Raw genomic sequence first — 26,301 nt, forward strand, 5'->3', positions numbered from 1 at the left:
AAACCTTGAAACATGAACGCACAAAACCCCAAATCTGGACTGAAGCGGGATAGAAATCTCCCATAAATGGGAGAAAGAAGCTTCCAGATCCGGACTAAATCGGAAGAGAAAAGCTTCCAATGGGAAAAAAGTAAAAAAATAAAATAGAGAACTAAAACTTCCTAAGAAAAAGGGGAGGGAAGGGAGAGATCTAACTCAAACCCTCCATTCATAAAGATCGAAGAAGAAAGTTGTGTGAAGATAAGAGGGAGAGGAGAAAGAAACTAGGGTCGGCTAACAAAGAGCTCATTGAATTGTGTTTTAGTCCCATTGAATTGTGTTAGTCCCATTTGGCATAAAATAATTTGTGGGGAAATTGTTTTGCTTATAAGCAACTAAAAAATAGGGATAATTGCCAAAAATTCCCTAAACCTATTTCAGTCTTAAATATTTTATATTTGTGTCAATTTAATCATACCCTTTGCATTTGTACCAATTTAATCATTTCGGCAAATTTTGGCTAAAAATCGCTGACTTGGCAATATCGGCGCTAACGTTCGGCTAGAGGTGTGGCCTTGCTCGCCACTAGCAATGGCTGGTCGGAGCTATTGTCTGTCGGAGGTGTAGTTAAGGAAGAAGAGAAGGGGAAAAAATGTTTAGGACTGAATTGATAAAAAGAAGAAGAAGAAGTTTATGATAGAACCGGCATAGTTACAATAGATTTAGGACTTTTTAGGCAATTTTCCCCTAAAAAACAATCTCTTATTAAGCACTTTTACATCATTGGAACATGGAAAAATTTGCAAAAAAGCGGTGGAAATCAAGAAAGAGAATGGAGAAAGAAAATTGAGCAAAGCGCACTGGTAATATTGTCTTAAAATATTGTCCCGAGACTTTTAAAATTGAGCAAGGCATATGTACCGCTTTGAGTTGAATATCTTACGTGAACAATCTATATGTAATCCTTTTTTATCCACCATTCAAAACCTATTATATGGGACGCCAACTGTTGATTTAAATTAGTGAAAGGACGGTATTGAACAATTTTCGATAGTCCGGAGATTATATTGAAGATGTACCAAAAGTACAAAAATCACATTGAACAAATTAAAAATTCACGAATGTTATTTCACATTGTATCAGAGTTAAGAGATCATTTGTATAGTATTTCCGCTTTTATATGTTAAAAATCACTATTTGTCCCACTTTTTTAATACTTTTTCAATATTACTCCAACAACAAAATGATAAAAACATGAATCTATTCTCGAATTATAACGAGCACATCTCTTGCGGTATTCCATTCCATCCCTTCGCTCCTACATGAAGCCCACGTGCTTGCCCCTACACTAGCATCCATGAACACATGCAGATAAAGTCTACTTACTAATTATACTTACACAATTGTTAGGTCACTTAATGACTTGTTAATTCAATGCAAAGTTAACAACTTCCAACCGTTACCATTTATTACAGCGCCTACGACATTTACCAATTACGGGCGGATCGATTTCAATAAATTAGGGCAAAGCGGTGCAGGAAAGTTCCCAATGCTCTGTCACGGATTCCGTCAACTCCAAGTCTCTCAACCTAATCCCAAATATAAAAGGAGACGAACCCTCCGATATTTCAAATCCCCACCAAAACCAGAAACCCTAACGGTGCTATTAAGACATGAAGCTCATCAAACCCTTCTTCCGAATTACCTCCACGACGTTCCTCTTCGTCTCCACTTTCCTCCTCCTATCCGCAGTCGCTCACTCTCTCTCCTCGTTCGTTCCTTTCGGATGCCTCGCCATTGTCGTCCTCTCGTGCTACTGCTACTCTCGCCCGACCCCGGTTTTCCTCATCGGCTACTCGTGCTTCAAGCCGAGCTCCGACCGCAAGTGCACGTACGTAGCCTCGGAGAGCCTCGTGCGCAGGAGCCGGCGCTTCAGCCCCGAGAGCGAGGAGTTCATGCGGAAGATATACCTCAAGTCGGGCCTCGGGGACGAGACGTACGGACCGCCCTTCATGTTCCGAGCCGGCTACGAGGAGGCGAGGCTGGAGTCCGCCGTGCAGGAAGCCCGGGAAGGCATCTTCTCGGCCGTCGACTCGCTCCTCGCGAAGACCGCCGTCCACCCGCTTGACATCGACTTGCTGATCGTCACGTGCGGGAGCTTCTCGCCCTCGCCGTCTCTCTCGTCACTTATTGTGAATCATTGCAAACTCAGGCCCGACGTCAAGGTTTATAACTTGAGCGGCATGGGATGTAGCTCCGGCGTGCTCTCTATAGACCTGGCTGCGAAAATCCTGCGTCACGGCGGAAATGTCCGTTGTGCCCTAGTGGTGATAACAGAGAGCATCAGCCTGAACTGGTACTTTGGGGATAACCGGTCGATGCTCGTGACCAACTGCATCTTCCGTGTCGGTTGTGCCGCCGCGTTGTTGACCAACGATCCAGCTCGCCGCCCTGCAGCAAAGTTCGAGCTCGTTCGCTCGCTCAGGACTCACCACGGGGCAGACGACCGTGCTTACAGGGCCGCGTTCCAGGAAGAGGACGACGAGGGCAACACTGGGATTGCGCTCACCAAGGATTTGATTCGCGCCGCCACGACTAACCTCGGTGAGCACATCAAGATACTCGCTCCCTGGGTCCTGCCACCAAGCCAGCTCGCCTCCTACGCCTGCTCAGCGCTTGTCTCGGCACTATCCCGCAGGTATGCGAAGCCTGCGGTGCCGGACTTCACGACGTCCTTCGAGCACATTTGCATACACACGGGCGGGAGGGCAGTGATCGAGCAGGTGGGGCGGGTTCTGCAGCTGAGCGAGGAGGCCACTGAGCCGGCTCGGATGAGCCTGCACCGGTTCGGCAACACGTCGAGCAGCCTCGTGTTCTACGAGCTGGCGTACCTAGAAGCGAAGAGGAGGATCGAGAGAGGGGACAGAGTGTGGATGCTGGCGTTCGGGACTGGATTTAAGGTGGGAAGTTTGGTGTGGAGGTCGCTGAGGAGTTCAGGCGACGTAGAGGAGGAGGATAATCCGTGGAGCGATTGCGTTTATAGTTACCCAGTCAGCCAAGTGCCGGGTGAAAGTTATCCTGTTGATCTCCATTCCAAGTCATAAATTGAGTGACTTTTTTTTTTTTTTAGAAGCTGCCGACTTAACAGTATGTGTAATAATACGCTCAATTATTTCTGATCACACACGATGAGTGCTTTTATATAAAATAATGTGTGTATCTATAATTGAGATCGTACTGTGTATCTATGATTGAGATCGTATTCTCGGTAGCATTTGCTTTTCTTTTTCCCTATTTGATCATTAATTTCGCGTTTTTGAGATCCTTAAATTTATATGCATGCACTGTTGTATTCATCCAATGTATTTCACTTCTCGGGGATTTGTGGCTGTAAGCGGATGGAAATCCTCTCGATTTAAAAAGGTAAATTGACGTCTCGGATTACGCTTTTTGGGGAAATGACACACAGTGGCATTTACTCACGAGCGAAATCGGAGGATGCAAATCTATTTTTCCGTTGTGTTCTTTACCCTTTTCATTCTCTTTTCTTGTTTTGCATCGTGCACCGCTAGTCGCCCTCCAAAAAAAGAGACAAATACTGACACCCTCCGCCGTGCAGGAGGATGGTATGGCGACGAGCGGCAAAGGACGATGGCGGATCGACGCAGGGGAGAGGGCAGGCGGTGGGCCCATAGTGTGACGTAAGATTTTGGAGCTGGCATCGTCACCTTCATTTCCCCCTCTCTTCCCCGCGTGGACGGCTAACGTGAAAAAGTTTCAATGTTTGTATTGATTTTTTTTCCTTCTCTTTCACAGGACGGGCAGGCCCGCCAGCAGCTGGCCGAAAGCTACGGCCCTCGCGGGATCTAGGCGAGGGCTCACGTGCCCTCATTGTGACCTGCGACGACATTGTGAGCCCTCGCTGGCCACAACCAAGGCATCGTGGTCATCGTGGTTGTCGCCTGCCCTTGTCATATTCGATGAGATCCTGAACGAAGGTTGCAGTGCTCTCGCCAGATCAGATAAGGGCTTCATAGTCCTTGCCCTGGGGAGGCTTGGGCGCCATAGCATTGATAGATCCATGATTAAATTGATAAATTCTTAAAAAGTTTAGAATTAAATTGACATAATTGGAACGTTTAAAAATTACAAGACTAAATTAGTGTGATCGAAAAGTTTATAATTGAATAGATCGTCGTATAAGAAATTAAAACTTTTTAGGCAATTTTCTGGACCGCGTTGGGAGATTGCCGACCTCATCATCTTCTATTGGAAAAAAGGTTGAATGATAGGGTTGAAATTGATAAAAAGGAGAAGAGGATACGGATCAAAAATGAATTCCCCAAACATATGAGTGATCTCTGTCCCTTCAGATTATTTGAACAATCGAAGGATAAAACGAAAGATATTTAGATAGCGAGCCACGAGCGAGACGCAGAACTCTCTCTGCTCATGAAGCTGCTTGTGTAAAGTGAAAATGCAAACCCTCCTTCAACCCTGCAACTCCGTATCCTCTCTTAGCTCATCTCCATTCTCAGCAATTCCCATCATCAGCAATTTCCCTGTTTCTCTTTTAGCCGTCCAAGCTCGACGCTATTCCCTTCGCGATTCTTGCCTTATCCCCTTCTCTTCTTTGTCTCTACTCTCGTCTACCAACTTCTTCACGAGCCCTTCTTCCCATAGGACCACCCATGTCGCCCTTCACTCTCAAAACGACATCTTTGATGGTTTCTCGATAACCCAATCGCCTCAGAAGCCCGAAAACGAAGAGCTCGAGTTGCGAAGCAAGCCCTCCCCAGTTTACATAGAGGACGGTTCTGCCGCGGAAACGGAGGAATCCGCCGGTGAGTCCGGCGAAGACGAGGCTCTGGCACCGTTCTTGAAGTTCTTTAAGAATAAGGAAGATCCGTTGGGTGACGACGATGACGAGAGGGATGAAGTAGAGGTTTTTGATGAGCATAGCGGAAGAGATAGTGTAGATGAGAAGGTTAGCGTAGAGTATTACGAGCCGAAACAGGGGGATTTTGTGGTCGGGGTGGTGGTTTCAGGTAATGAGAATAGGCTAGATGTCAACGTGGGCGCTGATTTGCTGGGCACAATGTTGACGAAGGAGGTGTTGCCTTTGTACGAGAAAGAGATGGATCATTTGCTGTGCGACTTGAACAATGATCCGGAGGCTTTTACGGCTCGTGGGAAGATGGGAATTGTGAAGTATGATGATGCGATGAGCGCAGGACCTGGGCCGGGTAGGCCGGTGGTGGAGACGGGTACGGTGTTGTTTGCCGAAGTGCTTGGGCGCACACTTAGTGGAAGGCCTTTGCTTTCAACTCGGCGGCTTTTTAGGAGGATCGCTTGGCTTCGAGTGAGGCAGGTTCTTTTCTCACTTTCTTTGTCCATTGTAGCCGGTAGAATTGGTTTAGGATCGATGGTGATATTATGAAGTTTATCTACTTGGCTTGGCTGCGATAGAAAGTTGTAATTTTTTAGCTTTGTATAGTGTACGAGGTACTATGTAGAGCTTGAACTTGACTCGGAATAATTGCCTATTGAGTGAATTAGAAGTGGGGATGCATTACCTTCTCCTTTGTAACGAGGGAAGAAGGGGAACAGAAATCTCTTATTCCAATTCCTTGGTTTCTTAAGAAGTATTTGGGGTTGAGCTGTCATTTATTAGATCCCAGTGTACTTATTCTCGTCTTTTGCTTGGTGGGAAAGCTTGAAATTCTTCTTATGAGATTTTACTATTTCTCTGAGCAGATAAAGCAACTGAACGAGCCTCTGGAGGTCAAAATTACAGAGTGGAACACAGGGGGGCTTCTCACGAGAATTGAGGTTAGGTTGTTGTTTAGTTGACTGGTGCTGTGTTGATTATCTGCATCTACATGTATACATCCTATATCGGATGCATATGCCAATCCGGATTAAATCGTGTTAATATCTTCTCTAGATCATTGCTGATAAGCTTTTGTTTTTGGTTGAAGGGGCTGCGAGCTTTCCTTCCTAAAGCAGAGTTGCTTAATAGAGTGAACAATTTCACCAAGTTGAAAGAAAATGTAAGTTTGAATTGGCCTCTGAATATGACCTAAGTTCATCCTTTTGCCCCTTTGGTGTTCTCTGTTTATGTGCTCGTTATTTTTACCACCAAGATTCACTTGATTGTTCTATTGCATGGAACAGCAAAGGGACTTGGTGCTCGATAGTCTTATTGCCCCTTCCAAAGCTTTTTTGTGGTCTAATTTGCATTCATTGTCCTAACACAGATTTAAGACTTTGGAAATGGATATTCTTGAGAGGAATGAAGTCTATTCAAACCAAATTAGCATCCTTCAGATCACGTGACTCTGCATGTGAGACAGTTAATTTTAAGGACAAAAAAATTGTATAGAGTAGTCAGGACTCAGGTTAATGTTTTTGTATTGCCTCTGTAGACTGATTCTTTATAACTAGTCCACATCCTTTTGAGTGCCTGCTGGTTCACTTTTTTTTTTGCTCTTAGGACTTTGTTAAAAGGACTGTTCAAAAAACACAATAAAATAATATAATAAAAGGGGTAGCAAGAAAACCCCACTGAAAATAAGACTAAAAGCAGGAATTCCATAAACATTGAAAAGCTCTAAGAACAGCGGAAAAATGAGACTCAAAGTCAAATCCTTTATAAGATCTCTTAAAAGTTATAATTTGTCTAGTGCGATGGACACTTGTGCTGATTCTGTTGCTAGAAAACTTATTCAGATCAGATGGCTAGCCTTGTATAGAGTAGTTCCAGGTGGTAGGAGTCAGCATGTGACTTCCTTACTACATGATTAGTATCGGGGGAAGCTTCTGCATGTTCTTCATTGTTCCCACTGGTTAATTTGTTCAGTCAAAGTGAGCTACCTTCATGTTGTACTCAATGAATAAATTGAAAATCCCGTTACCGCGGCATTTTTTCTTAATTGCTCTAGCAGTGGAAAAGAGTACAGTACATGGATGTGCCAAATATGTTTATGAGGTTTTGGGTCAATTGGATGACTGGCAACTGGCAAGTAAGGGGGTAGCTGACAATCTAGTTGATTTATCTTTTTCCTTGCTATTAAAGCCCAACTGTGGTGTTTACGTGAAACAATATCAATTCTGCATGGTCAATATGGGATAGCCATGTCATTGCCCTTGCCAATGTCAATGAGCTAAGCTATAGGGGATGCTCTAAGACTTAAAAGCAGTTGACACATTTATTTTAGCGCTATTTCCAAGTGTTGGTTTCTATAGTGAATTTTCGCTGTGGTACCTACCAAGTACATACTTCTTTGTGTGAATGGTTTCTTGATTTTATAGGTGGGCCGCCAAATACAAGTGCTGATTTCAAGAATAGACGAGGATAAGAATGACTTAATTTTGAGTGAGAAAGACGCGTGGGTGAGTTCTGCTAGCATTTTCTGCTGCTCTTTCCATTTTTTGTCTGAACTTCTCTTCAGATTTATGTGTTACCTGCAGGAGATGCTGCATCTACAAGAGGGGACACTTCTTGATGGAACTGTAAAGAAAATTTTACCTTATGGAGCTCAGATAAGGATCGGTGACACTAATAGAAGGTGAGATGCAATTCCTTAAGTTTGAAAGTGATCTCAGAGGGTAACAGAAACTTTTATTGTTTTCTCAATCACATTGTTATTTTGTTGGCCTCAAATACATATAGTGGCAGGAGGCATGGAAATTAATAGAAGGCTACCTCTTTAAAGCTCTCCATTATCATACTTGGTGGTTTGTTGGAAGTATGAACATCGTATTTGTCCGGAAAGTTCCATGGAAGTAAAGGATGTAGAACTGCAGAGTTGTTGGTCTTTTATGAAGTCTATCTGTATTGTCAGCACAAGCATGAACTGCTTATTGGGAAAACTATCACTATTGCCTTCAATTTTATGTAGCAAATATGGCAAAGTCCAGCGATTTGTCGCGAGGTTTATTAATAAGGGAACACCGGATTCCTAGCTTATCATCCCTTGCTTAATCCTATCTTCCCCTTTTCGATCACATGATAGTGGTTGAAATTGATGCTAATATTATATGCTGTTTGAGGAAAACATATTTAATCTATTTGTCTAGTGACAGGACTAACAGGTTTTTCTGGACTGTTGGTGGCCCAAACACATTTTTCCCTTGCTAGTATGCAATCAAAATATAATCTTTCCTTATGCACGTGTTTCCCATTGTGATACTTCGAATAGATAAAAGATATGATAGAAAGGACACAAGACTAGCTCTAATGAGACTGTACTTGAAATTTCATCCTCATTTTGTGGATACCAAATATCTTTGTGCTCAAAACTGTCTAATTTGCTTGTTGATTGTAAAAGCTTAAAACACGCTAATTCTAATTGGCTGGCCTTGAGTGGCTTACTATCTGGTCTGTCTGTGCTGATGTGCCTGCATTGCCAATACCTTCTTTGTTTTATCCAGTGGTTTGTTGCATATCTCGAAGATTACTGCTACCCGGATCACTTCTGTCAGCGATGTCCTCTCAGTTGATGAGAAGGTCAAAGTACTGGTTGTGAAGTCAATAATTCCCGATAAAATCTCTCTCAGGTAATTGTGGAAGCAAATACCTTATAATGTTCATTTATGCTTGTCTAGTGCTTTGCCACTTAGCCTGAATTCTTGATAATGTGAATGCTGAATGGAGATCATTGACCAATTTAAGTACTTCGAACATTTAGTTTCAATAATTGGACAAGCTCCGGTCGAGCTCCTTTCATTTGTGAATTCGCCTCTCTTTGGTTAAATAAACTTGTTTTCAAGTTCAACAAATCGCACCTCTATATCGAGTTCTCTCTGAGTGAGTTTGAATCGATGAAATTAAACTTGTTTTCAAGTTCAACAAATTTTAGATCCAAAAAAAGTTCAACAAATCGCACCTCTATATCGAGTTCTCTCTGATTGATTTTGAATTGATGAAATTAAACTTGTTTTCAAGTTCAACAAATTTTAGACGGGGAAAAAAAAAAAAAGTTCAACTATCGCCCCTCTTTATCGAGTTCTCTCTGAGTGAGTTTGAATCAATGAAATTAAATTGCTCTGAGTGGATATCTTACAAGCAAAGAAATACTGCTGAAATTTTCTAAGTGATATTTCCTAAATTCCTGCTTGCTTATTAGCTCCATATCCTCATCGCACGTCATGAAGCTCTCTCGATGCCCTTTTTCTTTCAGGTTAACTCGAACTAACATCATCCAGTCATCGGATATGCCTCTAACTTGTTGCATTTGTTGATTTCAGCATTGTGGACCTTGAAAGCGAGCCTGGTCTATTTATATCAAACAAAGAGGTAGGGATATTACTGTGGGTGATGTTTCCTTGGCACTGTGCCATCACGGTTGCATAACATAAGCACGAGATGTTAACTAACACGTGTCTCTCCCTTCCGCTTAATACTTGGTTTGTTCAGAAAGTATTTTCCGAGGCAGAAATGATGGCGAAGAAATACAGGCAGAAGCTGCCTGCCGTAATTAGAGCTCCCAAGTCGGAGGCCTCTGCGACTCTGCAGGTACCTTTGGATAGCGAAGCTTCATTTTATGCAAATTGGAAGTGGTTCAAATTTGACAGTGAGCAATAACACGAGCAAGCCAACCTCGATGTGTTGCTACAGAGCCTCACTCGGTGGAATTCTAGATTTTCTGTAGCTTCCCCTTTCCTGCGAGATAGTGTATTTATCCCATTGCGATTATTAATCAATGGCCCTTTTTTTGTCTAATTCGAATTCACTAGTACCTATAATACCTAATGAAGGGCAAACTGATTTTACCATAGAGGCCAACGATAGACAATAACTTCATTGATATTACAGAAATAGATTTCAAAATTAACAGTCAATTTCATAAAGCTTACTGTCGTGCCAGCTGCGGGAATAGTTTTCAGGCAAGTCTGTGGGCTAGTGTCGTCGAAGAGGCTTGACAGGAGTGGCCCGGTGAACCCGCTTTGACCAGTGCCAAATCTTACTCAATGGAGCTATGGGTCCTCCCGCATTCATTGGCTACCAGTGCCATGTAAGGGCCATGGTTTACAATCAATAGTCGGGAAATTGGTGTCGTTGTGGTGCCACGAGATGGCGATTAGGCGTTGGTAGGAGCAGCAGAATGATGATGAGTCCCTATAATTGATAGATTCTATTAGGGAGGGGATGCCGAGGTTCGAGTGATGGTTCCCTAATAAGAGATCGGCGGAAAGCAAGTCTTCTTCCTTGCATTGCCACCGTGCTCTTTGCCCGGCCTCTCCAACCTTATTCATTTTTTTAGGGCGAGTGGGTGTCCTAGGTTTGTGTATTCTTCGGCAACGGGGTACTCCAGGAGATAAGGTTATGAGAGCAAGTACCTGAGGAATAAAACTATATGTTTGACAGGCTGTGATACTTGATTGGCTCATCTTCGGTGCCTTTGCTGGAGTGACGGGCAATGCCACCGAAAGGGTGATTCGGAGATACTCGATCATTAGATAGATTATGAGTTCCGAAATGAACAAATGTTCTTTTCGGAAAATGTAGAACAATAGACTTACCGGAAGAATAGCTATTAAAGGCGGAGGAGCCAGTAACTCAATTAAGATATTTCTCTTAATCTAATTAATCGCGGACGACGCATCTTTAACGAGGACAACTGCTTAGACCATACATGATTGATCTCAGTTTGACCCCCATTTTCTGAACCAAAATGAGAACATCTCCGAACAGAGCAAAGTCCTTTTGAAGTCCCCCTTTTCTCATTACGAATGACCACGGTGAATACTGATGAATGCCTGGCCATGATTGACCTCGCAATCTGAGGATGTAAAACGGCGTGGTCTTGTCGCCTTCCTGAAGTCTAAGCTACATGTTCTGTGGCTAGGGTTTGGGGCTCCAAAAAAATTTTATAAATGGGAAAAGGTCAAGAAAGTTGCCCTAAAGTCTGTCTAACTTAGGTTTTAAAACACTAATGCATCACTCCCCTTTTCTTTCCTTCCGAGACTCTGTTCTTTTTTAACTTTGGGCGCTAAACAACCGGGCATCCGAGCAAATTATGTTAATTTAGACCGCGAGTCCTCTAATTCAAAGTACATAAATGGCACTAGACTCTATATCCTACGCCCTTCACGTGCCTCACTGAGATGATGCGATAGAGTTCGAGTTGTTTTAATTCGCGAGAGGGAGTCATTTGTACCCATCTCGGGACGGGATCACTTGATATCAAAGACCTTTATCGATTTATCTTACTATGAAATGCCATGTTGGCGTAACATGTGATATCAACTTCTCGTGAAAACCATTTTTCCTCGCGCGACATAGGGCCACACTTTGCTGATAAGGCGAGCGAGATCGTGATCGTTTTGAGTTCTTGAAAAAAAAAACAAAAAATTACGTAAGATCTACAGTCAGGGGCAGCTCCATCAAACCCGGAAAAAGGGAAAGATGAAAAATATTACAGTGTCTGATAGTAAATCCAAATTGTTGTGGGCTGGTTTATCTTCAGCACATAATGTATGAAGTTCAGGAGAATTGGAATGCTTGTCTCTAAAGAAACTACCGTATGCTACTTAATCATTGACAACGTAATTAAGCATAGATACTATGATAATTGAGTGTCCCCTTGTGTAGAGCCACTGCAGGGTGCAGACCTATGTCCATTTCTTTTTCGGGGTTTCAAGCTCGGTTACAGCGATAAAATCCTCCTTTGTTTATATTCGAAATTCATGTTGTTTTCACTCTCCTGCGCAGCGCTAACTCCCTTGAAATCTTAGGGGCCTGGCGAACCATATAATACAACAAAATCTTAGAGTATAGAAAAAAAAGATTAGCTGGATGCCAAAAATATGGCAGAAAATAAGCGGCGCATTAACGTAATGCATGGGACACCGCGAGTTTCGAAAAGCTCCACCGAGCTTCTCTTGAAAGGTGCCCACAGTATCATAACTTCAAAAAAAATTATTATGTGGAAATAATCTCATGTGTATATAATAATGTTATTTAGTCAAAGCGATGAATTAAATGGTCCGCTTATCTTGGTGATGATCCAGCAATATTGGTGGTCTAAATGTGGAGTAACCCTTATCATGTGGTTGGCTATTGAGTGAATCAGAAGTTTTGTGTTTGGTGTCCAATGTAAAGGGTCAGCATATGTTAGCCCTCTTTTAACCACAAAAACGTTATGCCAGTAGTGTGGAGAATCATATTTACATGAGTATCGATTCTTTTTTCACAAAACCAGTCTTGTGGGGTCATATATATAACAGGGGTGAGCATGGTTCCAGGGTAGAAACGGAAATCGGAGAATTGAGACCGTAGAAACATGCAGGTTCCAATGTATCCATGGTAAGTTCCGGGTTCAAAAAATTGGAGAACCGATTCTGACAAGTAGGTTTCAAGTTTTTCAAGAGGTGGGACCTGGAACAAGCCTTTGTGTTTTTCTTGTTACATATCTTCACGTGATCCTGCGATATTCTATAGCGTCCGATGATGAGTGTGCAATCTAAAACCATTAGTTCGAGCTTCCATTTTCGGCGATATCCACGACCGAGACTTTTACTTTGTTAATGTTTCATATTCTTCGTCTGTCTAAATATGAATTATGGTCAGTGAATTGTAGCGGCAAATGGTGGACATTAGAGGTGATAATTCACTACAACTGTTCAATTAAGAATACATGTGTAACCTGAGTAGGTTCAAGGTTTTAAGCTATGCGGGGTAAATTTCAGGTTTCAAAAAACAGGGAACCAATTTCGATGGATTGATTTTAAGTTCCCACATGGAACCTAGAAGGAACTCAGAACTGCTCACCCCTAATATATAAACACTCGGATGCTCACCAAACTATGTGTTTTTGAAGCTTAGCCCGGACGGTAGCCATTGATGTGTCAACATTAGGAGATGAATTACGTGAATCTTGATCCTGAACGAATTAGAATAGTGATATTGTATGGGTTCTAAGATATTTATTGGATAATATATAAGTCCAACAACGTTTCTTTAGGGTGTGACCCAAGCAAAGCATTTGAATTTAGCTTTCTAAAACTATAAAATGCTACTTGTAGATCTCATCTTGCGATTTTGTTTTTGATTTTCTAAGTTGAGATTGCTGATCCAATAGTTGCAATCCTTGTAAAAGCATTCATCTTACTATATAACTGCTTGCACAAAAAAAAAAGAGTAACTTTTGGTTATTATCGACATATATGATAGACTTAATCGATGAAAGCAGAGTATGGTCATTTATGAATATACTTATTGATAACTTGAAGAGAATCAGTAACTTGCCAATAAAGTTATCGGCGACACACAACTTTGAAATTAATCGACGAAGTCATCGATATTGATACCAAGCAATTCACGGGAGGATAACCGACGGCGGGTTATTTCGCCGCTATTTTATGATTGTTGCAACGTCTCATAATTACTAGAAAGTTATTTCTTTTTTCGGCAACCTTTTATAACTTCTATTTGTAACATCCGTTTGTAACCTCTGCTTGTAACCTTCATTGATAATCGTCGATTGTATGCTTTAAATAGTTAGTTGTGTTCTTTAGACATCCTCCACACACAAACGAACAAATCTACTATCTTTTAGTTATCTTTACCTTCCCACATTGTATTTTAGTTTCCAAACTCGCGCCATCGATTAAATTCTGACGTGTTTCTTAGTTGTAGTTTTCAGATCCGCGTTATCGATTAAATTTTGGTGAGTATATTTATCCTGGGTGTTGCGTTGTCAATTAAATTCCGGTATAGCTTCTTGCATTATCAAGCTCTATTGTTGATTAAATTCCGGCACAGTTTGTTATGCTCGGTCCTGTTGAAGTGGCTGTATTTCTAAGTTTGGTCATCGATTAAATTTCGGCACTGTTTGTGTTGTTGCAGTTGTATTTGGAGTGAAGTTATTGTTGTTCTTGTCTACTTGTGATATTCCCTATCAGGAATCGCTGCAGAACCCACTCTAATAAAGATTGAAAAACGTTTTTCGATGAAAGATATTTCGTTGTGGGATCTATTTCGTGTGAAACAATAACATAGAAAAGTCTTCAATCAATTTTCTCTTGGGTATAAACTTGAAGTCTTTGAAATTTTCTTAAGACTTCAGAAATCAACAGTATGCATAAGTTGACCATACATTGCATAACTGTACGCGTGTCACCTAATTTCTTCGCAGCTTATAAGTTGGCTCACTTCATTTCACCAATTTCCATGTTAAAAAGTTTTCCGGAGGAGCTGATCAGAAGACATTTCTTCACAACTTATGTCTTACTAAAAGAAGCTGCAACCTTAAGAAATAATTGGTAATATTGGCTAACTAGTTTATAATGAGGTTTGGCCCCTTGAGGAGGACTTTACCTGCATGTATTTGGGATTCACACACATATGATAAATACTCAAAATAGCCGCATATATGAGACAAAAGAAACTAATATTCCTGCTTAAATAAACAGCTAATGGAATTTTCACAACCTGAATAGATTCTTTCATGTAGCTATTGTATGAAGAGATTACATATTAAAAGTTGTAAAATGATTGTGGAAGAAGCTACTATCGTTATGGAGTCATTAATAAATAACATTGTACTAGTTTTTTTTTTGGTCGGAAACATACTAGTTGAATGGATGATACTTATCGCGGCAAAACCGTTTCCACGGTATCAAAATGAAGTGAAAACATTTGCTTGAGCGGCATTTATTTCATACTTGTAGGTTGATCCATGTGAATCGAGCCTCTACAAGGGGATATCGATATGGATCTTTACTTAAGTAATAGCTTCACAAACTCTCTCCCTCTTGATGTGCGAGATTAGGGTTTTTTTCAGGGAGAGAAAATTTCCTCTATATGCCAGATCACAAGGATTCACTACAAAATACTTTATTAATATAATGATGTAGTAAAGTACCTAATTTGCTGCTATATGTTACTTTCATTTCCAACATTACTTGATTCTCTGTAAAATTCCTAGTTTACTGTTTTGAGTTACTCTGATTCTTGACATTACTCATCTCAACTCTTAAGTCCCTTCTATCTTTATATGCAACGAGCTCGGAGTATTTACCAAAAGAACGAGCTACCACATAAGTTTACGTGACAAAACTCTAATATTTCTTTTCATTGGATCCGTTTGTTTCTCGAAAAAATAAGTGATTTGAAAATATTTTCTTAAAAAAGATCGTATATGATATTTGAAATAATTAGTTAATGAAAAATATTTTCATTACCGATAATAATTAGTTTCTAAATATTTACATAGATGGTGAAAATATTTTTCGATCGTTCATTTTCTCGAGTGATATAAGCTATCAATGACTATTTTTTTTTAAACAAACCAACCAAAGTCTAATGTTTGCTTAAAAATGAAAGTATATGTCTCGTGCGGCTGAATTGTTAGTATGCAGTCAAAGCCTAAAACCCTAATCGGGACCTGTGCCCTAATATAACAATTGAAACTCTCTCTCTCTCTCTCTCTCTCTCTCTCTCTCATGTGACTGAAGAAATTTTTTCATTTTATTTATCTTTCCCTCTTTAGCTCCACTCCCAAAACAAACCCACCACCTCTTCCTCGGAAACCAAATCGCAACCCCATCAACAGTTTAATTTTCACCAGCTTACACCCATAAAAAGACAGTGAAAACAGTAATTTCTTTAGCAGAGCACAGCATTTTTTTTTTTTACCACACCCCAATGAGCCCCTCCCCTCTACAACCACGCCCAGCCATTAAGAAACCCTAGCTTTTTTACATTATGAGGGCAGACCACGTTCGTAGGGAACACATTTCTTTATTGCATTTAAGACATACATCATTATCTAATGCAAAAGACATTGAACTGAGGGTTGCTGCTGCTTTCATTTCACCCTTTATTTCTTTTTTTCACCACCTTTCACAATCTCCTAAGTTTGCCTCGCCCTCTTATTATCACCAAGGTTTTATTTTCTTGTTCTTGTTTGGCCTTCTCTTCCCTAGGAGTTAGGCTCTGCCATATCTTTTCCACGATCTCCCATACGGTGTCTCTGAAATTTTTGATCCTATCCGTACCTGTTTGCTAAGAAAACCCTAAAAATATAATCAACCTACCCTCTCTTGCGCTCGGTTCTTGCTTTAACTAAAAACCCTAATTTGCTGATCACTGTGCATGAATTTCCCCCCCATTAATTGTACTTCCTCCTGGCTTTGGAATTTCGATGGACGATGCATAGACACATGGTACGTTAGATGAATGAGGCATCGTACTTGGTTTGTTACAAAACTCAAGTGAAAGCTAAAAGATTTGATCGAGCTTTGCGCCTTCAAAGGAGTATCCAAAGGAGGCGGCAAAGATTGTCGTGACGGTGGCCACATTGTCTAGTTAATTGTGGGAGCATAGCATGCTATTGATAATTTCTTTTTTTCACTTACCATCGATGTTTTAGGATACGTTTACCTACGCAAATAAGGAGGAGTAATGTTGAGTGATATGGAATTATGATAATTGTTCGTCCAAGTCGACCATACATGTGCTACACATTTTACTTGAAAAACTCATTATACTTATCTGTGGTATCTAATAGAAATGGACTCATAAAACGCGCTGTGAGATCACATGAAATTTCTTCTACTTAATGCATTCTTATCGGGGAGTATCATTTTCGAAATGTTAAGATATTTCATCAACCGATACATTTGAACTATTTCGAAATAACCCAAGAGTGAGTCATATCACGGTGGATTATCTATCTACCTTTTGCCCTATGGAATTCTCTAGAACCCAATAGTTACGATTCCTTGTAAATTCTACATATAAATTAACAACAGAATGACTCCGGAATGAATATTAGCTTTATTAAATCGAGATCTTTACCTCTCCGACTTTCTAATTAACTGGAAAAATTTTCTTTTCTTTTGCTGGTGGTCATGTCAGTTGAATCAATTGAAAGGTATAATCACATCTTTTTGATAAAGCTCTATTACACTAATTAAAGAATCTAGTACTCAATTGCATTTTGGATATAAAGATTCAAGAGTTCAATGCCCTATTCCCTGAATCGAGAATAAGTGCACAGGCCTCACACTTAAATGGTGAAGTAACATTTGACCCCAAAAAAAAAAAGTGGTGAAGTAACGGAACTAATTTTAGGTCATGTCTTATCTCTACAATCGCAATACGACTGAAATCATTTTTAGAAAAATATTTTTCATATTCTTTATTTTTCATTCAATTATTTTTTATTTTTTGTCTTTCACCGCCGGTGGTTATGCGATACAGTTGGAATCAAGTTCTCTCAATAGAGACATAAACAAAGTAGCTGGGGAACCAAACTAGGCATAAGTTGCTAAGGGCGCGCATGGTAACACTTCTACTTGAGAAATTAACTTCTAGCCAGAAGTAAATTTTTCTACTTTTCCTCAGAAGTAGAAGTTGATTTTTCTACTTCTATTGCGGAAGTTTTTTTCGATCGGAGAAATTCGTTTGGTAATTGTTGAAAATTTTTACTTCCGAAACATTATTAACACAAAATATTTTATGAAAAATATTATCGGCGGCCAAAAAATTTCTACTTCGTTTTTTGAACTTTTCAAAATTTCTTTAAAAATAATAATTATTATTAAAATATTATTTAATTTTTTAAAAAATTAAATTTTATTATTACTTTTTACTCCTGTGACCGGAGACGACTACTCAACGGCGGCAGCTGGGGCAATGGTCGATGGTTGGAGGCAAGGGCGGCGGTTGGCGGTGGTTGCGACCGACGAAGATCGGTGGTTGGCGGCGATCGCGGCCTACGAAGGTTGGTAGTGGACAGTGGTCGGCGGTCGGTGGAGGTCGGCGAAGGTCGGCGATGGTCGATGATGACGGCGGTCGAGGGCGGCGATGGCTTTGGTTGAGGGCGGCGATGGGTGGCGGCCGGCGGTGGTTGGCTACCAGAGGCGGTTGATAGGTGGTGGCCGACGGAGGTCCGTGGTGGGCGGGGGTAGGCGATGGTCGGCGGTTGGTTGTGATCATGGGTGACGCCCGGTGGAGGTTGGCGGTTGGCGATGGTCCGCGGCGGTGGAAATTGGCGAAAGTGGGTATGATCGAAAAGATGGCGAGAGCATAATAAAAAGAAAGTGAGGTGAGAAGTACCTCTTGAGTTAGAGAAGTTATTTTTTTTTTTTAACTTCTCAAATTGGGAAACTTCAGAAGTGGAAATTTCTTTCAAAAGTAAAAATTTTACCAAACAGATTTTCGCTTCAGAAATTACATTATCAAATGGATTTGTCCCAGAAGCATTTCTCAAGCGTAAATCCATTTCGAGAAGTGTTATCATGCACACCCTAAATAACCAAGTAATTAAAGGTGTGTTTATTTTGCGAAAAATAAAATATTTAAAAAATATTTTTTTTAAAAATGATTACTTACATCACTTACAAAAATGAATGAACGATAAAAAAAAATCATTATCTACAAAAATATATAGACATAAATTATTATCGATGGTGAAAATATTTTTCATTCACTAATTATTTCAATTAATATAAGTGATCATGTTAAAAAAAATATTTTTCAAATCTTTTATTTTTTCGCGAGACGACTGCACGGTAAAATTCCGAAAACAAAGTTGATTCAAGTGGAAGAAATGGCGCAAAAAAGGAGGGGCAGTTTCCTTCTTTAATGCAAAGGTGGGGCTTCTTTCTGAATTATAATATAAAAGAGAAGTACGAGGAACAAGGAAGAGAGTTCTTGGCACTTGAATGTCATTCCAAGTTTCGCTCGTCTCAGCTGCGACTGCAAGCAAAGACGAGAGCGTCTACTCGAGAGCACGGAGCTCCCGTTCATAACCCATTCCTAGTTTTATATATCGTAGGATTGCATCCTCTCTCTTCACTGGCAAACAACTCTTTTCAATGGCCGTCTCAAATGGAGTACACTGAACACAATCTCGTTTCTGTATTCATCTGTCTTGAAAAGCGCCAACTCTGATTCAAACTCGCGGTTGCTCCGCCGTGCCGGAGAGGAGCTTTTTTCCAGTATGCAGAGGGATAGGGTCTTCTTCTTCTTCTTCACTAACAGCTTGATGACTGCATTTAATTCCATGTTATAGCACCCATCAATGATTCAAAACGAGTTTGGTTTTATCTTTTCTTGGGCCGTCTTTCACATGCATGGTTTCAAAAGCTTTGTGTGAAAGATAAGCATCCACATACACCCACCGCGAAATCCTTTCTCACATGGAACTTGTCTCCTAAGAGTGGACTTTCACCGTCAGTACTCTGTTGATTCTACCGAGAAGAAGAAGAAGAAGAAGCAGAGAGAGAGAGAGAGAGTCTCTGTAATCGCCATTTCTTGATCAAACACTCAACAGTCTCTTAATTTCACCACCACCTCAAAGGCCGCATTTTGATTCTTCCATGGCCAAAAGTAGCCATTTTGGCACTAACCCTTTATTCCTTGGGGCCTTCTTCTTCTTCATTTGGTTCTCTAGCTCCAAAACCCTAGTCACTTCTCTTTCTTCTGATGGGCGAGCCCTTCTCTCTCTCCTCACTGCTTTGGGCTCTTCTTCTTCCTCTTCATCTTCAGTCCTTTCCTCATGGAATCCATCAAGCCAGACTCCATGTTCATGGCAAGGTGTTACTTGCTCTCCTCAGGACAGAGTCATCTCTCTGTCTCTGCCCAATACTTTCCTCAATCTCTCCTCTCTGCCTCAAGAAATATCATCTCTCTCATCCCTTCAACTCCTCAATCTCTCTTCCACCAACATTTCAGGAACAATCCCTCCTTCTCTTGGCTTGCTCTCGCACCTTAGGCTTCTTGACCTCTCCTCCAACTCTCTCTCGGGCCCAATACCCCCTGAGCTTGGCAAGCTCTCTTCACTTGAGTTCCTTTTCTTGATCTCCAACAAGCTCACTGGCATAATCCCTCCGCAGCTCTCTACCCTCACTGCACTGCAAGTGCTCTGTCTCCAAGACAATCTCCTCAATGGGTCAATACCATCCCAGTTAGGCTCTTTGGTTTCTCTCCAGCAGTTCAGAATTGGAGGGAACCCATATTTAACAGGGGAGATTCCAGCACAGTTGGGGCTACTCACCAATTTGACCACCTTCGGTGCTGCTGCTACTGGGCTCTCTGGTGTGATACCTCCCACATTTGGAAACTTGGTAAATCTCCAAACTTTGGCACTTTATGATACTGATGTGTTCGGTCCAATCCCTCCCGAGCTCGGGTCGTGTACCGAGCTCACGAATTTGTATTTGCACATGAACAAGCTCACTGGTCCAATCCCCCCTCAACTGGGTAAGTTGCAGAAGCTCACCAGCTTGCTTTTGTGGGGGAATGGGCTAACTGGGCCTATACCGGCTCAACTTTCAAATTGCTCGTCGCTTGTTGTCCTTGATGTCTCAGCCAATGATCTCTCCGGTGAAATCCCCGGTGATTTGGGGAAGTTGATAGTTCTCGAACAGCTTCACTTTTCCGATAATGCGTTCACAGGTTCAATCCCCTGGCAGTTGAGCAACTGCACAAGCCTCACTGCACTTCAGCTTGATAAGAACCAATTGTCAGGCACCATTCCGTGGCAAGTCGGCAACTTGAAGTTCTTGCAGAGTTTTTTCTTGTGGGGAAATTCGGTTTCTGGAACGATGCCATCCGCTTTTGGTAACTGCACCGAACTTTATGCACTCGATCTATCAAGAAATAAGCTCACTGGGTCTATCCCAGAAGAAATTTTCAGTTTGAAGAAGCTGAGCAAGCTTTTATTGTTGGGGAATTCGCTAATAGGAGGGTTGCCACCTAACGTAGCAAAGTGTCAGTCATTGGTGAGGTTGAGGCTTGGAGAAAACCAGCTTTCGGGTCGCATTCCAAAAGAAATTGGACAGTTGCAGAACCTTGTGTTTCTTGACTTGTACATGAACCATTTCTCTGGCGGGCTTCCTCAGGAGATAGCCAATATCACAGTTCTTGAGTTGTTGGATGTGCACAGCAATCACATAACTGGATTAATTCCTCCTCAGTTAGGGGAGCTAGTAAACTTAGAGCAGCTTGATCTCAGCCAGAACAGCTTCACCGGCGAAATTCCTTCGGGCTTTGGAAACTTGAGTTACTTGAATAAGCTCATTGTCAACAATAATTTGCTAACAGGGTCGATCCCGAAATCGATCAGAAATTTGCAGAAACTGACTCTGCTTGATTTGAGCTTCAATAGCTTTGCAGGTACAATCCCACCAGAGATCGGTTATATCACGAGCCTTACTATTGGCTTGGACTTGAGCTCGAATGGGTTGACCGGAGAACTTCCCGAGTCAATGGCTGGGTTGACCCAACTGCAATCGCTTGATCTGTCGCACAATGTGCTGTCTGGTAAAATTGCCGTCTTGAGTTACATGACCAGTCTTACTACCCTAAATATTTCCTGCAACAATTTTTCAGGTCCAATACCAATAACCCCATTCTTCAGAACTTTGTCAGGAAGTTCATACCTTGAAAACTCTAACCTTTGCCAATCGATGGATGGCTCGACTTGTTCCACAGGCATCTTTCGCAGAAATGGGTTGAAATCGGCTACAACTGTAGCTTTGATTACCATCATTCTAGCTATATTGACTGTAGCGCTTCTTGCTTCGTGGATTTTGGTGACTCGAAATAGTCGATACATGGTTGAAAAATCTTTAGGCACGTTGGCCTCATCGTCAGGTGCAGAAGACTTCTCCTTTCCATGGACTTTCATACCATTCCAAAAGCTCAACTTTACTATGGATAATATCTTGGAGTGCCTAAGAGAGGAGAATGTTATTGGCAAAGGATGTTCGGGAGTTGTGTATAAGGCGGAAATGCCGAACGGGGAAATAATTGCAGTGAAGAAGCTCTGGAAAACCAAACAGGATGAGGAGCTGGCAGTGGATTCTTTCGCCGCGGAAATTCAAATTCTTGGGCATATACGGCATCGGAACATTGTGAAGCTCTTGGGATACTGTTCTAATAAGAGCGTGAAGCTCTTGCTTTACAATTTCATATCCAATGGTAATCTGAGGCAGCTTCTCCAGGGAAATAGGAACTTGGATTGGGAAATTCGTTATAAGATTGCAGTGGGATCTGCACAGGGTCTTGCCTACCTTCATCATGATTGCGCTCCGGCGATACTTCACAGAGATGTCAAGTGCAATAACATACTTTTGGATTCGAAGTATGAGGCTTATCTCGCAGATTTTGGCCTGGCTAAAGTGATGAATTCTCCAAATTACCGCCATGCGATGTCAAGAGTTGCTGGATCTTACGGCTATATTGCCCCAGGTAACTTCAATACTGATCCGCACATAAAAGTTCCGTCTTGCATATCGGTCGATCCTCCGGGTGCTTAAACTAACAATGGTATTTGCACACGTAAGGTTAAAGACTTCAACATGTGTCAATCTAAGTTAGGTTCTTGCTACATCAAGTTTTGTTCTGACAAGAACTGACTATGTTCGAGATGTAATTTTTTCTCTTTTATTGGCTCTGAGTCAGTGCTGGGAAAATGTAGAAATCATGCCTATATTGCATTCAGCTTTGGAGCAGTATCTAATGGACGTTTCATCATGTCTATGCAGAGTATGGATATACAATGAACATATCAGAGAAGAGCGATGTCTATAGTTATGGAGTGGTCTTGCTTGAAATTTTAAGTGGACGCAGCGCCGTCGAGTCCCAGGCAGGTGACGGGCTCCACATTGTCGAATGGGTGAAGAAGAAGATGGGGAGTTTCGAACCAGCCGTGACGATCCTTGACATGAAGCTCCAAAGCCTACCGGATCAGATGGTGCAAGAGATGCTTCAGACGCTCGGGATCGCAATGTTCTGCGTGAACTCTTCGCCAGCGGAGCGTCCCACCATGAAGGAAGTGGTGGCGCTGCTAATGGAGGTGAAGAGCGTGCCCGAAGAGTGGGGAAAGACCTCTCAACCGCTGATAAAGCCATCTTCGACACAGAGCTAGTTTAGACGTTGATTTTTCCTTCTTGTGACTGTCAAAGACAATGGTAATTCGATTCGCCTTTCGACCCCGAGATGCATAGAGCGAGAGTTGTCGAATGAGAAAGAAGAGAGGGTAGGATGCTTTAGGCCGTGATTTATTAGATTAGGATGGGGGTAGTCTTGGGTCTGTACAGTTTTTAGATGCAGCAATGTCATTGATTTTCTTCATCCTTTACATTTCTTGCCTATTTTCTTCTTCTTTGCTTGAATTTATATTGATGGGCTGCATCATTTCTTCTCGGAATGCAGCAGACCGTCCGACAGAATAGAAATGCTCCTACATGTCTCGAACTAATGAAGGGCGGATGATCCTATCATTCCCCCCAGCATTCAAGAATAAGAAAGCTTTCGATTAAAAAAAAAAAAAAAGACACTACATAAGTTGTTGAAGAATTGGAAATTATTACATCAAAAGCTTGGGATGTTGCTAAACCAGCATTGCGATGAATCAGATTCAATAGCATCAGTCTGCATGTCGACTGGTTTGTTCAGTGGAGGTTTGGCGGGGGCCTAAAGTTTGAACTGATCAGTAGACCCAGATGAAGCGTGGGATGGTCCGGTCGGGTCGCCGATTGGGAAGCAAAGGAGAAGGCAAGTCCTAGACAGGAACACAAGCGACGTACGCCGCATGTCAGAGAATAGTGAGGCCGCTCCTCGTGCCGGCTCTCTTTCTAGATCAAGTCTGTCTTTCTACTCTGATTAAAAGTTGGGGCCATCATCCCAGGACTAAAACACTTGAGCGGCGTATAAATCGAATCTTACATCTTACACTTGTTCGAGTAGCAAAGTCTCGACTGCGAACGTGGTCGCTTCGGAGTTGCTAGTGTGATAGATAAAATCAATTACTGAGATAGATCTATGGGGGCTTGCTGTTTTAATATGGCACCTTTGTCTTTTTGGTCAGGGCATGGTGCAGGGGAGGAGCAGACAGGAACGAGGCAAGAAGCCCATGCTTTCCCCTCACCTCCGGCACATGCCCTAACAAAAAGACTCTCTGATTTGTCCCTGCATCATGTCCTAGCGTTAACTCGAGTCGGTCTATGCTATGGCTTTTGATCTCTTTTGGTCAAAAAGAGGATCACGCGAGGTGGCCCCCGGAATCAAGCCTGTCATCTCACCAATCTCTCCTTTGCGACCTGAAAATGAAACAAAAGGAAAATGAATCAACTCTGCACACACACGTTGGCGAGTACTTTGGACTTTGCTGCCCATTAGGGTGCTTGCCGCATCAATTTTTGAAATTTCAAAATAAAAACTTGTTGTCGTGTCAAAAGATGTCTCCGCGAACTAATGTCAGTATTTACATACATATTCTAGATACGTTATATCTATGTTTAGTATGCAATTCGATTCATTTTTACTCCTTTCGTCATCATAAAAGTCTGTCAAGAGCTGTCTCTTGTTCGAACCCTCCAGCTCCAATGAGTACTCTTGGCTCTCGTCAAACCGGATCATTAAACCTAAATCCTACCGTGTCGTTGGATGTCCCTTCACGGGAAAACAGTAAGGACTGGAACCCCACGTGAGCGACCATCGGCGGGCACGTTCACTGAAAACAGTATTCTTGTCCTAGCACCTTCTCGTTGTCAGCCTCTGAACCCGTGGCATGACCTGCTCATCAGCTCAAGCTTTGAACAAAATTCCAAGGGCGTGCCATGCATGCATGCATGCACTTTCAGACTTTGTATGGACATCACAAGAGCTCAGACCATGGGAAGCAGCTTTGGCGTTGCCTCAGCTTGTCCCAGAAAGCCATGGCCTTCCTCATTTTCCGAGGTCTCTTTACCTTGAAAATTATGCATCCAAAGTTTAGTCTTTAGTGAATATGATATGATATTTCGGTCATCTGAAGACTCAAAGTTCCTCCCCAACCGTTGTCATTTATGCATGTCACGACATAACGTAATTGGTCATTAAGATATATCTTTTATATTGTAATTACTCTACATTCATCTTCTATGTATATTGTACATAACTGCAAATCAAAGGCAAAATTCCGTCAATAACAATTAACTTTAACTGTGAAAATTATCTGATCGATGTATGGCGACCATTTCAATAGTAAATTTTTCAATTTTGTCAATTTGATCCCAAATCTTTTTAATGATTTTTCAATATAGTCCTTTTGACCAGTTTAGGCCAAGGATGTGGAGGTATAGTCAACGTCATCATCATACGTGGCACTACACCAAGATCGAGTCCTAGACAGGCAGACCTCATTTTAACAGCTGGTACAGTAACAATGAAAATGGCTCCTTCTTTAGTGAGATTATATGAACAAATGCTTGATCTATCCGATCATATCTTCATGTACCAAATCCAAATATTTGGATATCGATACATACGATATCCCGACGTCTTACGTGAAAGAACTTAAGTAAAACAACATAGTTTTGCATATTTTACTGAATTTTCTAAAGTTTTTCTACTTTTTAATTTTGTGGTTTACTATTCATCTTCCCTAAGCATTGAAGATGAACAGAAAAACGACACCCCCAGCCCCCTCTCTAGCCATGGAAGCCATGTCTACATCTCGTTCGTTCGCCAATGGTCTACTATCTCAGCCAACCAAATCTGGCCGAGGGCAAGGGTCACCGACGAGCCCTCACTTGTGGTTGGCCATCATTGAGGCCCCGTGACCCCAACTAGCCCTTCTATGAAGTGAATAGTGAAAAAAAATATAAAAAAATAAAATTTAAAAATAAAAAATTACAAAAATTATCTACGTGAGTGCCGACTACACCATGTAAGATAGTCGGTGGCCATCTCAATGATTTCCATTCAATTTTGATTGGGAGACTACATTGACAAATTATTAAAAGATATAACTGAAAAATGCAAAAGCAAAGGGAACGCATTTCAACCCCAGGTGTAACATCTGAAATTTTCTATATTCGACAATAACATTTAGGATGATTCTCGCAACAATAGTCGTTTGGAGTGCAATGTGTTAACATTAAATTGATAGATACTGATATGTACGCTAATGGTGTAGTGTGAAGGTAATTGAATTAATGCCATATTGGTTGTAAAAAGGGACTAATATACTCTGAATGACTAATTTGATGATATTCAAGTTTTGAATTTACCGAGTTAAGATTTTCCTAGTGTTTGATATCTTTCATCGATAATTTTAATCGGTTCAAATATTAGTTCTTGACATGTCAATTATTAGTCAGAGAAAACATAATTTAATAATGGGATCACTTGGAATTCCAACTTCCCATTGCACAAGACTATACGAAAAGCTCCAAACAAGCAGTGACTTGGTGGTGACAAAGAATCATCAGGATATCAAACATGTGCATCATATTCAACATCTCAATTAGCAACCTCATTATTCCTTGCTTGTATTAGACAAATCAATAGATAAAGTGTTCTAACTATTTCAT

General features: G+C 41.4%; 3 protein-coding genes across 5 annotated transcripts; all 3 read left to right on the forward strand.

The window, feature by feature from the left end:
• The first annotated feature begins 1,619 nt into the window (after window positions 1–1,619).
• LOC115736023 (3-ketoacyl-CoA synthase 11-like) lies at window positions 1,620–3,101 on the forward strand. Its single transcript, XM_030667528.2, has one exon. The coding sequence runs from the start codon at window positions 1,653–1,655 to the stop codon at window positions 3,081–3,083; it is 1,431 nt and encodes a 476-aa protein (XP_030523388.1). The 5' UTR covers window positions 1,620–1,652; the 3' UTR covers window positions 3,084–3,101.
• Window positions 3,102–4,401: 1,300 nt separating this feature from the next.
• LOC115755619 (protein PIGMENT DEFECTIVE 338, chloroplastic) lies at window positions 4,402–9,709 on the forward strand. Of its 3 annotated transcripts, XM_030695119.2 has the most exons (8): window positions 4,402–5,350; window positions 5,737–5,811; window positions 5,961–6,032; window positions 7,294–7,374; window positions 7,453–7,550; window positions 8,416–8,541; window positions 9,232–9,280; window positions 9,401–9,709. In XM_030695119.2, exons 1-8 carry the CDS (start codon window positions 4,457–4,459, stop codon window positions 9,566–9,568), a joined length of 1,563 nt encoding a protein of 520 aa, XP_030550979.1. In that variant the 5' UTR covers window positions 4,402–4,456; the 3' UTR covers window positions 9,569–9,709. The 3 variants fall into 3 exon arrangements, 2 of the variants coding, with proteins under 2 accessions (XP_030550979.1, XP_030551056.1); XR_004017154.2 differs by lacking the exons at window positions 9,232–9,280; window positions 9,401–9,709 and having other exon boundaries at window positions 7,434–7,550; XM_030695196.2 differs by lacking the exons at window positions 9,232–9,280; window positions 9,401–9,709 and having other exon boundaries at window positions 8,416–8,545.
• Window positions 9,710–18,662: 8,953 nt separating this feature from the next.
• LOC115755457 (LRR receptor-like serine/threonine-protein kinase RGI5) lies at window positions 18,663–23,542 on the forward strand. The gene is made up of 2 exons (XM_030694898.2): window positions 18,663–22,192; window positions 22,489–23,542. The coding sequence occupies exons 1-2, from the start codon at window positions 19,318–19,320 to the stop codon at window positions 22,869–22,871; spliced, it is 3,258 nt and encodes a 1,085-aa protein (XP_030550758.1). The 5' UTR covers window positions 18,663–19,317; the 3' UTR covers window positions 22,872–23,542.
• Window positions 23,543–26,301: the final 2,759 nt, after the last annotated feature.

This window comes from Rhodamnia argentea, chromosome 2, assembly GCF_020921035.1.
Source record: "Rhodamnia argentea isolate NSW1041297 chromosome 2, ASM2092103v1, whole genome shotgun sequence".
Classification (NCBI taxonomy): Eukaryota; Viridiplantae; Streptophyta; class Magnoliopsida; order Myrtales; family Myrtaceae; genus Rhodamnia; species Rhodamnia argentea.